We start from the raw sequence: 13,699 nt of genomic DNA on the forward strand, positions 1-13,699 counted from the left end.
AAATATTGTCTTGGATGCTCTGGTTTGCATCTTGATGTCACCCAGCTGAAAGGTGATGTAAAGGTCTCACCTGGACTGAGAACAGCCTGGTCAGCTGTGATGGCAATCCCAAGTGAGCAGCCCAACCCAAGGCAAAACCCAACTAGAACTGGAAGTGCAAAAGCTGACACCACCTTCCCGCAGGACCAGCCCCGTGCAAGTCAACTCAGTTCCTCACACAAAGAAAATGAGGAGGGTGAACAAGAGTTTGCGCAGGCATCTATGTGAGCCCCTTCATGGAAACACCATGGTATGGGGATAGGGATGGGTATCTCGGTCCACAGATGGATAACGGGGTACCAGGAGCTTCATGCTCTCTGAACTGTCCCCTTGCTATCTTCAGAAATGGGTGCCTGTACACAGACACCAAAGAGAGTGGCTCAAGATGATTTTTCTACCGCAGAAAAGGTGAGAAAAGACTGGGGGGAAGCCACAGCCCACCAAGATGCTGAAGGAAACAGCTGAAACCTGCAGGGTGGCCACTGGGGCAGCCCCAGGCCACCACGGGGGAGTTTGTTCAGGCTGCTGGTGCTGCTGGGACATTGATGGATTGTGGAGGAGGGCAGCAAGGCAAGGAGAGGGGAGAGCACTGGGCTAAGGCACGCAACGACCGGTTCACCCTCTGAGTAACGTTACGTTGCACTGGGTCCTTTTTCTTTCTGGTTGTGCAGGACATGTTCTTCAACAGTTTCTGTTTGCATAGGCACAGGAACCAAGGGTGAGTTTCTAAGTGAAGGCTGAGATTTCCAATGTGATCGCTTGGCTCTAGGAGCTGGAACCACACTACTCATGACAGAAATATTTTGGTTTTGAGACGTTAGCTTCTCCAGACTACAGAAGGAAAGGCCAAAAAAAGGGGATCAAACAGAATGTTACGGATTTTTTAAAACACGGTGCTTGTCCAGCCTCACTTCCCCTGCTGGTGTTCTGTCCACAAGCATAATCTGCGACTTTCAGCTTTTTGTCCTGGTCACAATTAGATTTCCTTTTTTTTTTTTTTTTTTCCTCCCCCCCACCTCAAAAATATCCATACAGGGAGAAAAAGAATTCCTGCAGCGACACACACAATCACAAGCACAACTTACACCAGTTTGGATTTGGGGCTTTTTCCCCAGTGTTAGCTCAAATACTTTGGCTGGATTTCCATTCCTCCTCTGCCAGTTTAATTTTCACCTTCACTGTAAAGAGATCCATTTCTCTTTTCCTGCACAGCACCGCTTTAGACTAGCAAAGCCCGCTGTCAGACATCTACATGTGCCCAGCGTGTCTGCAGCAAACACCAAGGAGGAGACCTAACCCACTGTACCAGAAGTATCCAGCTTGTAACTGAGCTTTGTTCTCCTTCCCTTATGGTCCAGCCTGGACCATGGAGTAGTTCCGCTACCTTCAGTGGGACTATTCCATGGCAAAGTCCCACTCGGTTTGGGCAGGTCTCCTGTGCAAACACTATTTGCCATAAATAAGCCTCCCCCCACATTTGAAAGAGGCAGGCATCAGCAGCAACATGAAAGATCCTTATTTCCTCAGGATGCTTACATAGAAGAAACCTCTTTTGGGTTGTATCTCCTCTGCTCTTCATGGACAAAAGGCAATTAGGTCCTAATCAGCCCTCCAGACCCCAGGGGGAGGGCAGCAGGGAGGGAGAGCGCAGGAGAGTGGTTAAAGTGACATGACAAGTCTCATCGGGCAGTTTTATGGGACCTGGGGGGAGATACGGACTTTGTGTGAGATGCTCCTGCTGGGACACTACCTGTCTTCGGAGGGGCCGGCAGAGACTTTCCTTGGCGATGTCCTCATGTGTTCCCAAGAGCCACATGAACCTATCTGACTGGGGAGGAGATTCTCGTCTCACTCTATGAAGCTGCAAATGCCCATGGGGAAAATCTGCAAAGGAGCCTGGCTCCCTCCAGTGCCACTTCTTTGGGGCTCCTCTCGGGAAGGTGCGAGCTGGCCATTTCAAGCCTTGCTGGAGGCTACTGGGAAAAGCCCTGACAAGGGTGAGAGAGGCTGTGGCTGCAATTTCAACGCACGGCTCCAGGAACCTGGATGCAGCACAAACATCCCAAACATTTTCAATGGATTTTATTTTGTTTAATAAAAAACACCAACCAAGCTTGCATGTATTATCTTATATATATAAATATATACAGTATATATAAAACAAATGCATCTGGACAACGCCTTTGCCTGTGGCGCAAACTGTAAGGCATGGAAGGAGTGTCCTAACAGTCCTATTCTTGGCACTACAGAGCGACACACACCCCCCCCCCCCCCAACTACGCCTCCCCTGCTCACACACCCACGTTGGCTTTTCTCTCTTCTTTGGCTTTTCGAGGCAGCAGTGCCAGGAATACTCAAGAAAGCAATGAAGCGCTGCGAAGCCCAAGGTGGTCTTCCTCACATCTCGGACTGGTAAGAGGCAACCCCAGCAGGATGACCCCATCGCGTTGCATTAACGGGCTTCTCATGGACTAGCAGTAACGGCGCTGCCTCTGTGGCACAAGGGACTGGAGGGACAAAGGGTCAGGTGGATACAACGGAAAGCGGTGACCAAACAACTTCTTCTTCTAGGGTGAGCTGGGGCAGGGGGGAGAGGAGCAAGCTTTGCATCTCAGCATGATGGTAGGTGGGACACGTCCTCAGGCTGAGATCGGCAGAGGTTTCTTTTTGCAGTCCCATACAAAAATGGAAACCCAACAAGGGTGAGACTGTCCTTTACTGAAGAAGCTCGTAGTATATTGAGCAGAAGCAATAAACCTGACAATAACAAGAAAAAAAAATGGTGGCATTATCCCAAAAGGAAGGAGGAACCTTGTCACTCACGAGCGGTTCAGTTTGCTCCCAGTTTGGTCCCCATGTTCAGTTCTGGATTAGGGTTGGCTTTTTTTCTTCTTTTTCTTTTTTTTTTTTTTTTTTTGTGTGTGTTTTTTTTTTGTTTGGGTTTTTTTTTGTTTTTTTTTTTTTTTCTTTTCTTTCAGCACAAACAAGTTGCGAAGCAGGACGGGTGCTGTTGTATTTTCTCTTTCTGCAAGGCAGCTGCCTCCAGTCGTTAATTGACTGTGGGCACTTGATTCCTCTGTAAACTATATTCTTTTGCCTTCAGTCTCAGGTTGGCAATACTGTTGGCCATATTCATGCCCTGCGCTGGGCTGGTGTTGGTACACGTGGCAGAGTAGGTGGCCATGGCGCTGTGGGATGGAAAGAGAGAAACATCACATCAGGTGTGGTCTTCACACCACGCAGAGAGCAGACGTGCATCGTAGCGAGGTTACACCCTGGGGTTTCCATACGTGCGGGACCTATTACTTATGTGATCAGGGAATTAGCACTACTTTTTATTTAACAGTGCTGTAAATCTCTCTGCTGCAGTTCGGTTACTCAGGGATATCCAATGCCAAAGCTGGTTGATGTCAATAGGAAAATTTCCATTTCCTATTTTCTAACCCAAAAGGTTTACAGTGAGGTCAGGTTGCCCAGCCTGCTCATTAGACCATTGTCCTTAAAAGTATTCCCACTGGAAGCAATGTCTTTTTGATGAGAGCAATTGCTGGGTTTATGGCTTGCGAAATCACGTCACTTCTGAAACACATGTTACATTAAAGAAACACTCTGGGAAAAACCCATTTCAACAATTGTGATGCTTTTTGCTTTCAGCCTTTTGGAATGAAAATTTCCACATTTTTTTCCCTCAGAACTTCAGCTGATCATAAAGAACATGCCCTAAAGGCTGAGGGAAAAAATACCAAACCAAAACATCTTTTCTCCCTTCAAATCATGACTTTATTCATGAAAACCATTACTTTTGACAGCGGAAGCTGAACAAAGATCTCTGAGTTCTTTCCCATCCTACCAAAAACTTGCAAATCTGCTTTCCAGACTGCTATAAAATTTGCTTAACCCATGTGTCCCAGCCTTCTGCGAAAAGCAACCCCCCACCCCAAACCCCAGCAAACTACCTGACCTGTTGCATTTCCTATACATATATATATTCCTATATATGTGGGTCCACAGATCAAAAGCACTTGAAAATCACCGTGTGAACTAGAGACACGCATTTAATGCAGCCAGCGCATTCAGGAGGAGGAAACCACAGATGCTTTCCTGGAGGTGAGCTCAGGTCTGCTGCTGACCCTTTCCACCTGCCTGCCTGGGGGGCTCACACCTGAGGCTCTGGGAAACGCTCTCCTCCATCCACAGCCCAAGAAAGAAGATAGCTTGGTTGCTTTTTACTTTTCTTCTTTTTTTTTTTTTTTAATTTCTTCCAGTGCCAGACCGTGGGCATGCACGTTCACCCCAAAGCGCTGGGGGAATCTTTGACTTCGTACTGCAGAGCTGACTTGCCGAGAGTTTAAACACAACCCAGTGCTGTCTGAACCCTCAGCCTCTGGGAGATATAGACCAGGTAATACTAGCGGGTCCCCTTCCAGCCCAGATGAGTCCTGTTTCTCACTTTAAAATCAGGGGAAATAACTTTTTCAGGAAGGAGTTGTCATCTTTGCATCAGGACCAGTAGAAACACGGCAGCTTACACACACGTAAAGGACGGGTAAAAGGACACCCATCCAGAGGAAAGCACCACAGGTCTCCCCAGAAGGGCAAGCATTCAGGACACTTTGGGAATCTCTAACAGCTACTGGAAGGACACAGAGGATGGACGCTAAAAGACACACATCTAAATACAGGCTCCACCCTGCCCAACTTGGGGTGCATCGGCTGGAGTTCACCAGGGTCCAGGACGCAACGGATGGATCAACATGCCTGGAGCCCTCCCCAGCTGGCCCTGCACCCCCCAAAGTCCCCTCTCCATGTCTGGGTTGGTGACTTTACCCTCTCCTCCCTCCTAAGTCAGCAGCAATGCGAGAAGCCAAATACTGCCTGCAGCAGCACTGCAAAGTTACACAAAGTGTAGAGTTGGGAGCTATTTAAGCTTCCACAGGGTCATCACCCCCCTGTTTCTGTGCTGCTAGAAATTAGAAGTGCCTCAAGGATACTGCAGGTAAGATAAAACAGCAATTTTCAGTCTTGGGTCTAAACTGTCCCCATTCAAAACCAGACTGCTGCCCAAGACTGGTGTAAAACTGCAGGGAGCCTCCTGCTCTCAGCCCCCAGAGCTGGGGGGAAAACGCCTGTCGCCCAGTGAAACCTCTGCTAAACTGAAAATCTCCTGAAACGCTCTTCTTTAGCCAGTTATCCTACAAGGAGCAGCGTGTGAGAAGGCTGGCTCCAAACATCGGTATAGCCGCGGGCTGCTCCAGAGGGTCCTCGGGGTCTAACAAGGGTTGAAGTCACCCTGCTGTCCCCTCCCTCCGCCCCGCTCAGGCACAGTCTCCTTCCCCTGCTCAGCTGCCTGCTTTCACGGAACAGAGGAACATCATGTTTCTGAGGCCGAAAATCCTTCTTTCAAATATGGTTTTCAGTGGCCCATGGAGTCAAAGGTTGTTGGAGTGGGAAGTGCAGGCTGACAGCGCAACTGCTAGTCTTGTTTTCTTAGGAACCTAGGGTAAAAAATGTCTAAGCCAAACATTTCAACTTCAAAAAATAATAGTATCTACTCGGCTATCTATGTGACACAGATCTGTAAATAGTTTTGGTTGACCTGTGGCTGAATATATTTGGAGAATAAACACACGGATTGAAAACCTTCCCCAGATCTAAGAGCAAAACCAGCACCAGCCACACAGCACTGGACGTGGCTCTCCGCCCGCGCCCGGACCAGCTGCTCACCGGGGGCTGCTGCGGCAGCGCGGGGGAGATGGGCAGGGGGCACAGGACCATGCAAACACTCTGCACGGCTCTTTCGCCAGGAGTCCAAGACTTTGATAACTCTGCTCAGTTCAAAGCTTTAATGTGGCTGCGACAACCTGGCCCAAGAGCCTGTTAAGGTGAATGCGATTGCTAAGAGATGATTAGAAAGCCTGGGGAGTGTAAAGTGCCTGAGGGTCCTGAGCACCCCGCATTGCAGGAACCAGCTGCTCTGCTCCTCTGCCAGTGTCTCCTACCCCTCTGCAGGGCAGTGGGAGGGTGACAGTCCCTCCTGGATGGCATGTCAGCCAGTGGGGACTGCTGTAAGCTGCAAATGTCTTTGCTGAAATGTCTTGGCTTAAGACAAGAGGAAGATATCAAGACAGAGAGGAGGCATCTTCGCACCATGGAGAGGCACAGCCAGGTCTGGACCTCGGAGGAGGGGGTGGGAGGAAAATCCCTACGTCTTTCCCTTCTTGCTCTCCTAGTTCGCACAACCCAGATGCTTTGGGCTTCTTGTTGCCCAGTGTGGCCCCAGACAGCCCTTCCCAGTGTGCCCCTGGAAGTTACCTTTGCAGGGTCTTCTCCTAGAAGCCGTTATGAAGCCCCTCGTGTAAACAACATCTTGGGAGGGACGATCTATTTTTAAAAGTGTGAGAGGCAGAAATAAGCCATGAGCATTCGGCAGGGATCTAGACTGTGACCAGAGCAGTCTCAGCAGAGAGGGGAAGGACCTGCGTTTCCCTCCCCTGAACTCCCCACCCAGGCTCCTCCCTGGGATGCTACACCAAGGAGCACTTCAGAGAGGAAGCCTTAACCCCAAAAGGGGAATTTTGCAAGACAGCCATCCTCAGATAAAATCCAAAGGAAAAGGGCCATCAAACTGGTGGTCATCAGAAACATAATTTTCAGTACCTGGAGTGGGTGAGTACCCTGGAGCTACAGGGCAGACGAGGAGGACCCCATGGCACTGAAGCGACAACCTATCAGAAGGCTATGAGTATGCAGACCTAACCGTGCAAGCAATGTTTGGGGTGCAAGAAGGGGGTCAAGGTAACTGAGGAAAAGAGGTCCTGGGTATGGTGTGGCTCCTGGAAGCCAGTGGAAAGCTAGCTGTGACCAAGCCAGAACAGGAAGAAATCCAGCCGAAGGCTCCAAGGTCCTGACCAACAATGAAGCCACTGTGCTAAAAAATGCCCACCAACCTCATTTTTAACTGCCTACAAGCCAGCTGGCTCCCCACAAACCAGCACATCCTGTGGATCTTGCATCCACACCCAGTTCCTGCTGGGCTGTGGATGGCACAGAGGAGGACAGGGAAGCCTGCAACATGCATGGACGTCCCAGATCCTTTGAGCAGGCTGGGGTTGGTTGCCACATCTGCACTTCTTTCCTGCCAGCCCTTAAAGCAGTGCTGGCCACAGGAGGTGGCCACCGAACACCAGCCTGCCACCCAGAGACACTGGTCCTTACTGCGGGCAAGGCACAGCACAACGGCAGGGCTCGTTTGCACACACGCTTGTGCTCCAGCAGCTAGAAAGAAATTGCTGAGGGAGGGATGGGGAGCAACAGGCATGGAGCGAGTTCCCAGCCCTTCCTTGCATCCCAACCAGTGACAGCCAAGGGACAGCCACGGAACTCCCTCTTCTGGCCACTGTGTGGTGGCTGAGCCTCCCCAAGCGCTCTGCCGTCACCTCCCCTGGATCTGTGTCCCGCGGAAAGGCTTCTTCCTTGCTTTAAACTGGATGCACTCGGGAAGCAAGTGCAGCCCCTTCCGTTTCCATCTATTTCTACCTGACCCTCTTTCCAAAATTCCTGAATTGCAGAGAGAGACGACCAAAAAAGAACTCGCAACCTCCCAGGGAGCCGGCTGCCAGAAAGCCACGATGATGCTCAACCAAGCCCCCCTTGCAAGCCTGGCTGTGGATGGGGTGGGATGGGAACGGGTAAGGAAAACCAGTGGGGTGGTCAACTGGCTGTATCCTCCAGTTGTCCCATGTGAATACAAATAGCCCAGGTGTCTGAGGGCTGCTCTCCGACTGCTCTGTGCTACGCCAGGAACTGGTTGGCCCCAGAGGGGTTATTCACGCACCTGTAAGGCGAGGCGGTACCCCAGGAGAGATAGTCGGTGGGTCTCGGAGCTGGGCGAGGTACTATGGGCTGCTCCACAGCGGTCACGTCCCCTGAGTAGGATTTGAGCAGAGAGGCATTCTTGCTGGCCAGCATCGCCCTCTCGTTCCGGCGAAACTTGGCTCTCCGGTTCTGGAACCACACCTGGGGTGGGAAGCACACAGACACACCAACCATCGCAACCAGCTCTGCTGCGGCACTCACTCTTCCACCACACCACCTCTGCATGCTGGCCAAGATGGGACTCTGTAAAAGCAGGCTGCTCTGGCACGCCTGTCACTGGAAACTCTAACAAGACAGCCCTTATGTTTGTGCTGATAAAACCCTCACAGGAGGAACTAGCTCGGTGAGGTCCCTGTGGGACCAGGTCTGTCCTGTGCTGTAGGCATGTCTGTTCCATGGTCTGCTTTGACCTGCAGAAGGTGCAGGCTTGCAAGCTAAGAGCTGAGCAGCTCAAGATAACGTGAGCAGCCTGAGCACAGGACATCCAACACCTTGGCCTTGAACAAACCATACAAACACGTCTGACCAGGCAGGTGGCAAGTATGGTGGCAGGTCAGTCCTCCTCAGGGCACGGCATGAATACGTGACCCAGAGGCTTGGTGACCCTAGCGTGCCATGGCAGACCTCGAAGATTTCTGCTGCCATACTGGAACGGCCCGATGACCCCCCCCCCCAGGTGAGATCTGTCTAGATACAAGCCATGGTGATTACCTGAACTCGGGCTTCAGTGAGGTTGACTCTGCGTGCAAGGTCTTCCCGTACAAAGGCATCGGGGTAGTGTGTCCTCTCAAAGACCCTCTCTAGTGCCTGGAGCTGGCTGCTGTTGAAGGTAGTCCTGTTCCTTCTCTGCTTTCTTTTCTTCTTTTCTTCTGAGTTCATCTGATCATCTAGAAGAGACAATTGAAGATGTGAAAGGCTAGAAAGCTAAGAGCCCGCAGCGATGGGGTGAATAACCTCAACGGTTTCAAGATGGGAAGGGCTTAGGAAGGGGCTTGCACAACTTAAACACCACACCTTAACCACACCGCATTAGTCCCCACATAAGAAGGAGGTGGAAAGCGCATCGACCCCAAGCATTTACTGTGTAAGACCGGTACCAGCTCTCTCAAGCTACCCAACGCTTCCTTACCTCTAAAAACCAAAAAAAAGTCCGAAATGCATCTCCTCATTCCTGATCATCCCAGAAACCTTTTCTGACCATAAAGAATTCTGGTTAGATGTTTCTAACCCTGTTATCTCCGCTTCAGACTTCCAAGGAATGCCCTTAGTAGGACATAACACAGCCCTCTGGGATGAGCACAATCCTGCGCCAGCTCTTACTGTGAGAAAGGGTGCCTGTCTCCGGGTAAGGAAAGCGCAAGGAAGCAGCTATTACTCTGGGCTTGAGTACAGCCAAGGTAATGCTGTTCTCAGTATGTAGCTCCACTTGGCTTAAATGACAGCTGCATTCTCCTATCCTCCCCGCATCCAGACCCAGAGGCGTCAATTCGGGCAGAGAAGGGGATCTGTAAACAAAGAGGTGTCAGACAGTGGAAACGAAGCGTGACTGATACGAGCCTGATACACTTGTAAGCTTGCAAGCCAAGGACATGGAAACACAGTCAGGATACATGGATAGCATTGCAATTGGGAAGCAAGAACCCAATAAAAGACTGAGCATCAGCAGGTTGGATACCGTTGACTGAAGCACAGCTGTGCACTCACCAGCACCCCCCTTGCCTTGCCCAGGCCAGCAAGGCAGTGAGCAGCAAACTGTGCACCCCACAGGAGCACGTATTGCGTTGTGCCTGGTTTGTACTTATTCCAGCAACAAAGCAGCACATCAGACGGAGTCATGTGTACCACTGCTGGCTGTGCCCACAGTCACTGGAGCAACATCGGTGCTATTGACTATCATCAACTATGAAATGGCTTTTCTTAGCAAAGCTGCTCTGCACCATCTCTCCTTTTTCCAGCGCTGCTGCACATGCCAATGTAGCAGCAGTGATGGAGCTATTGATGCACGGGTGCTCGCAGGTACTGGCAAGCACCTGCCAGTTTTGGGTTTGAACGTTCTTTATTAGGACAAGCTGGAGGCCACGACACTGCTTTTACTTCTACCCCACCTGTACCGAAGTACGTTCGCTCGTCACCCCAGCCACAGCCCAGCAAACACTTCAGTCACCGCGGGAAGCCCCGGCAAAGGAAGGGAAGAGCCAGGCACCAGCCTGCCAGGGTCGAGGCCACCACTGCCTCCATAGAACAGGGCTGGTACGCCATCACCTTCCACTCCTCCCTCTTCCAGTGCTCCAGTACGTCTGGGGTCCCACCAAAACCACCAAGGCTTCTCATGCAGCCCCAGCCTTCAGCACTGCCAAGTGCACCAGGCAGAGCCCCAGGTGGGCAATGTCAGCGTGGTCCCACTGTCTTATGTGGAACAACAGTGGTTACATCTGAGAGGATCTGAGCCAATATACAAGTCAGTATGCATTAAAATACATTGATCATTGCATCTATAAAAATGCATGTGCTAGCAGATTATATTTTAAGTTAATCACCGTGCACCTTGGCCCTGGTGATGAGTCCATGGGCTTGACCTGCTACATACAGTTGCTGAATATCCCCTCAACAGTCCTTGCTTTTGCCATCTACAAATATGACAGCTCCCCTCATCCCCCTGTTCTCGAGGGGGCATGTAAGGCACCGGGAGAAGCTGACAAGGAAATTAAAGTCTATGGTTGTTGTTCTCACCACCTGTTTGTGTTTCTTTTCACAGCCCATCTGCTAGCAGTTACTGCACCTGAACGCCTTTGGAGCAGGGCCCATCCGTTTGGGAACAAAAGGACATTCCTCTGAAATTAAAGCAGGTTTTTCAAATTCCTGCAGGTTTACAGCTCCTCCATCTCCAACCCTTCCCCAGCAGCCTGACAGTCCCCAGCAGACTCCATTCCAGCCTGGGGATTCCTGGGTGCAAAAAGACATTCTCGGTTTTCCTGTGTCTGAGAGGAACCGTTTGGAGAACCATTTTTAACAAGCCCACTGAATCGTAAAGCTGAGCTGGGAAGGGACTGGCAGAGGCAGGAACGTGCCTGAAAAACAAACGTGTGCAAGAGTCCCAGGGCATTAAAACAAGGTTACAGGCGAATCCGTCCTGCTTGGGTGGCGGGAGGCGAAGCAGAGCCACAGAGGGATGGGATTTAACTGCTGCTTGTTACACCACACGTGTGTTTCTACCTGCTGGGGGGTTTAGCGCTCTCACAGGGTCCGTCCCTCACAAAGAAGCAGTGAAGTCCTGCACATTCCTCTCCCGACTCATCATCAAAGCCTTCACAGAAAGGGTCAGCGACTTCCCCCGGCTCTACTTGCAAGCTCCGGTGTAGTTGCGCTGCCATGCACCACGCACCACAGCAAACAGCACTGAACGCGCCTCGGGCACGATCATCCCTCAGAACGGCACAGACACGGCGAGGCCAACATCAACATGGGTGTTCAGCCACCTTCTGAGTTATCCATTCAATGCTGTTTTCTGATCTAAACCCTGCCTACGTGGACGGGACGAACAAATCAATAAAAGCCTTTGGGACACCTCGGGAACCCCCTCCAGGGCTTTTAAGCATCAGTTCCTGCCCAGAAGACAACACCCGGCTGGAGAGAGCACAAGCCCAACACTTTCAGGCTGTTGCTCAGACCCTGCGTGACAGTTACACATGAGGAAGGGTGAGCACATCACTCTGGAGAGCAAGAAGAAGGGCCAAAGCTTGTAAAACACTGGAGAACAAGAATGCCTCCTGCCAAGCACGTTAACACAACTTGCCTGGTTTCCTCCCAGTGTAAAGCGAGACACCAGTGATTCACAGCTCACCTCGTAATTACTGGACCCAAAAATAGCAAGGCCAAGGAACGGAAAGTCGCAGGCAGTGGCCGTGTTGCAGTGACTCATGGTCGGGTCACGGCTGGCTAACGCACCTACAGCACCGGCTGGCACGGAGCGGGGACGTGAGTCACCCCCTTTTTCCAGGACATGGCTGGATGCAGGTGTCGACCTGTAATGGGGGGTGGGGGGTAGGGGGTGTCGGGATGCTGGGATCTCCTTTTGCTGCACTTCTGGAACAGCACAGCACAGCTAGATCCAAATGTCTACAGGAGTTACTTGGGTAGCAGGAAAAAAAAAAAAAAAATAGCCGTATTAGCCCAGAGCACTGCTGGGTTGATCACTTGTTGCGTTTTGCCATGCAGACATGCCATATGTTGATTACAAACTGCTAATGAGGGATTGCAGGCACCTAAACCCCAGATGTCTGCAAATGTCACCTTGCTCACAGCAGTCACTGGCTGCCTTCAACACGTCAGCAGGGTATTCTTTTTTTTTTTTTTTTCTTTCCCTTGCCATTATTCCTTTATCAGAAAACAACGCTGAACACTGAAAAATAGTATTTCTAAACAGTGTTGACAGCACTAGTGACTGCAGTCAGCAGAAACGGAGAGAAGAAGAAAACAGCTCTAAAGCTTTTTAGATGGGTCAGAAGTCTTTCATCAACATTCTTTTAATCAGAAATATTTTATTACGAGCAGCGTTCTCAAAAGCTGAGCTGCTTGCAAAAGCGTCCCCTAGAGAGACTGAAACGCACGTTCTCCTCTCAGGAACCCGATGCTGGAAAATCTGGGAATTTCATTTCAAATTCCCAACCTTTCATGTTGGGCTGGGGGATTTTGTTTCCTGTTTCCACATTTGCGTTTTCCTGTGTTATTTCTGCATTCACCCATGACACACAAATCCTGCTGTCATACATAAAACGCGCTTCTAGGATGCACCAAAGCATTTTCAATCGCTTCTAAATGATATGAAACATGCCATTCTTTCCCTTGCTCATCCTGGCTCCTCTCGCAATGAGGCAGATTCACACCCGCAGACTCTCTGATCTATGCTCCCCACTGCCCAGCGGCTGCCCTGGTGCCTGCGACTACCACCGGGCTACCATTGGACGGCTCTTGTTGGGATGCCACATTGAAAATAAAATGCATTATAAAGCAAAACAGAGTTGAGAACTAAACGCCTACTACCTAAAAGTTACAAGGCCAGTGTTTTTTCCACCAGTACTTGCAACCGCAACATATTTTGGATTTCCACTTTGCAGGAATGCTTGTGCATACTTGCTTTCATTCCAGGTCAGAACAAAAACTAATTTCCAGATGGGATTGACATTGTGTGGGCAGTTTTGAAAAGTTTTGACCAGTTCCATTAAGTCCAGAACCAGCTAGTATAGTACATTAATTGGATCTTAATTGAAAGTAAGCAATCGGATTTAATTAAGGGAGGGACGGAGACATTTTACCACAATTATCATATACCGTAAGGCAGGAAAGATTTGTCACATCAGTTATATAAACTGTAAACTGAAAAAGGATTCCAGGAAGAAAATGAGGAATCGCACTATAATCACAGACTTCAAAATAAGAAGTTACCGCTGAAGTTTGAACACAGATTAAAGAAAAAACAAGACAAATTATTTCACAGGGAAAAAACCCACAATCTAGAAAGCAAAACCCTAGCAACTAAAAACTCTTAAAATAAAAAAAAAAGATTCTGCAAGCAAAAAAAAAGAAAGTTTTCTTCAGAGTGGTGGTGAAAGGGAAAAGGAGAACAGAAGGGAGAGGAACGGGCTTTTTTATCAGGTTTAAAGTTAAAATTTAAGAAGTTTGAGTAGAAAGAAATATTTCTGCAGGTCGCCCCTGGGTCCAGGCAGGCTCCTCTCCCCAACATCACCTGTCCACCCAGTTACAACCCTTTGCAGGCTCTTGTTCCAGT

The 13,699-nt window shown here is 49.9% G+C and overlaps 1 protein-coding gene across 2 annotated transcripts in view; it reads right to left on the bottom strand.

Moving 5' to 3' along the window:
• Positions 1 to 2,104: 2,104 nt before the first annotated feature.
• Positions 2,105 to 13,699, bottom strand: part of PRRX1 (paired related homeobox 1) — a 40,456-nt gene continuing 28,861 nt past the window's right edge. The window contains exons 2-5 of one of the 2 annotated variants that reach the window (XM_080407464.1): positions 8,626 to 8,801; positions 7,874 to 8,055; positions 6,352 to 6,420; positions 3,091 to 3,227 (exon numbers count right to left, since the gene is read on the bottom strand). In XM_080407464.1, coding sequence (XP_080263590.1) covers positions 6,369 to 6,420; positions 7,874 to 8,055; positions 8,626 to 8,801 — 410 coding nt within the window. In that variant the 3' untranslated portion in view covers positions 3,091 to 3,227; positions 6,352 to 6,368. Of the gene's footprint in view, positions 3,228 to 6,351; positions 6,421 to 7,873; positions 8,056 to 8,625; positions 8,802 to 13,699 lie in introns of both variants that reach the window. The other variant, XM_080407463.1, reaches the window with a different exon arrangement.

The sequence above is a fragment of the Falco punctatus genome, assembly GCF_963210335.1.
Source record: "Falco punctatus genome assembly, chromosome: 11".
NCBI lineage: Eukaryota > Metazoa > Chordata > Aves > Falconiformes > Falconidae > Falco > Falco punctatus.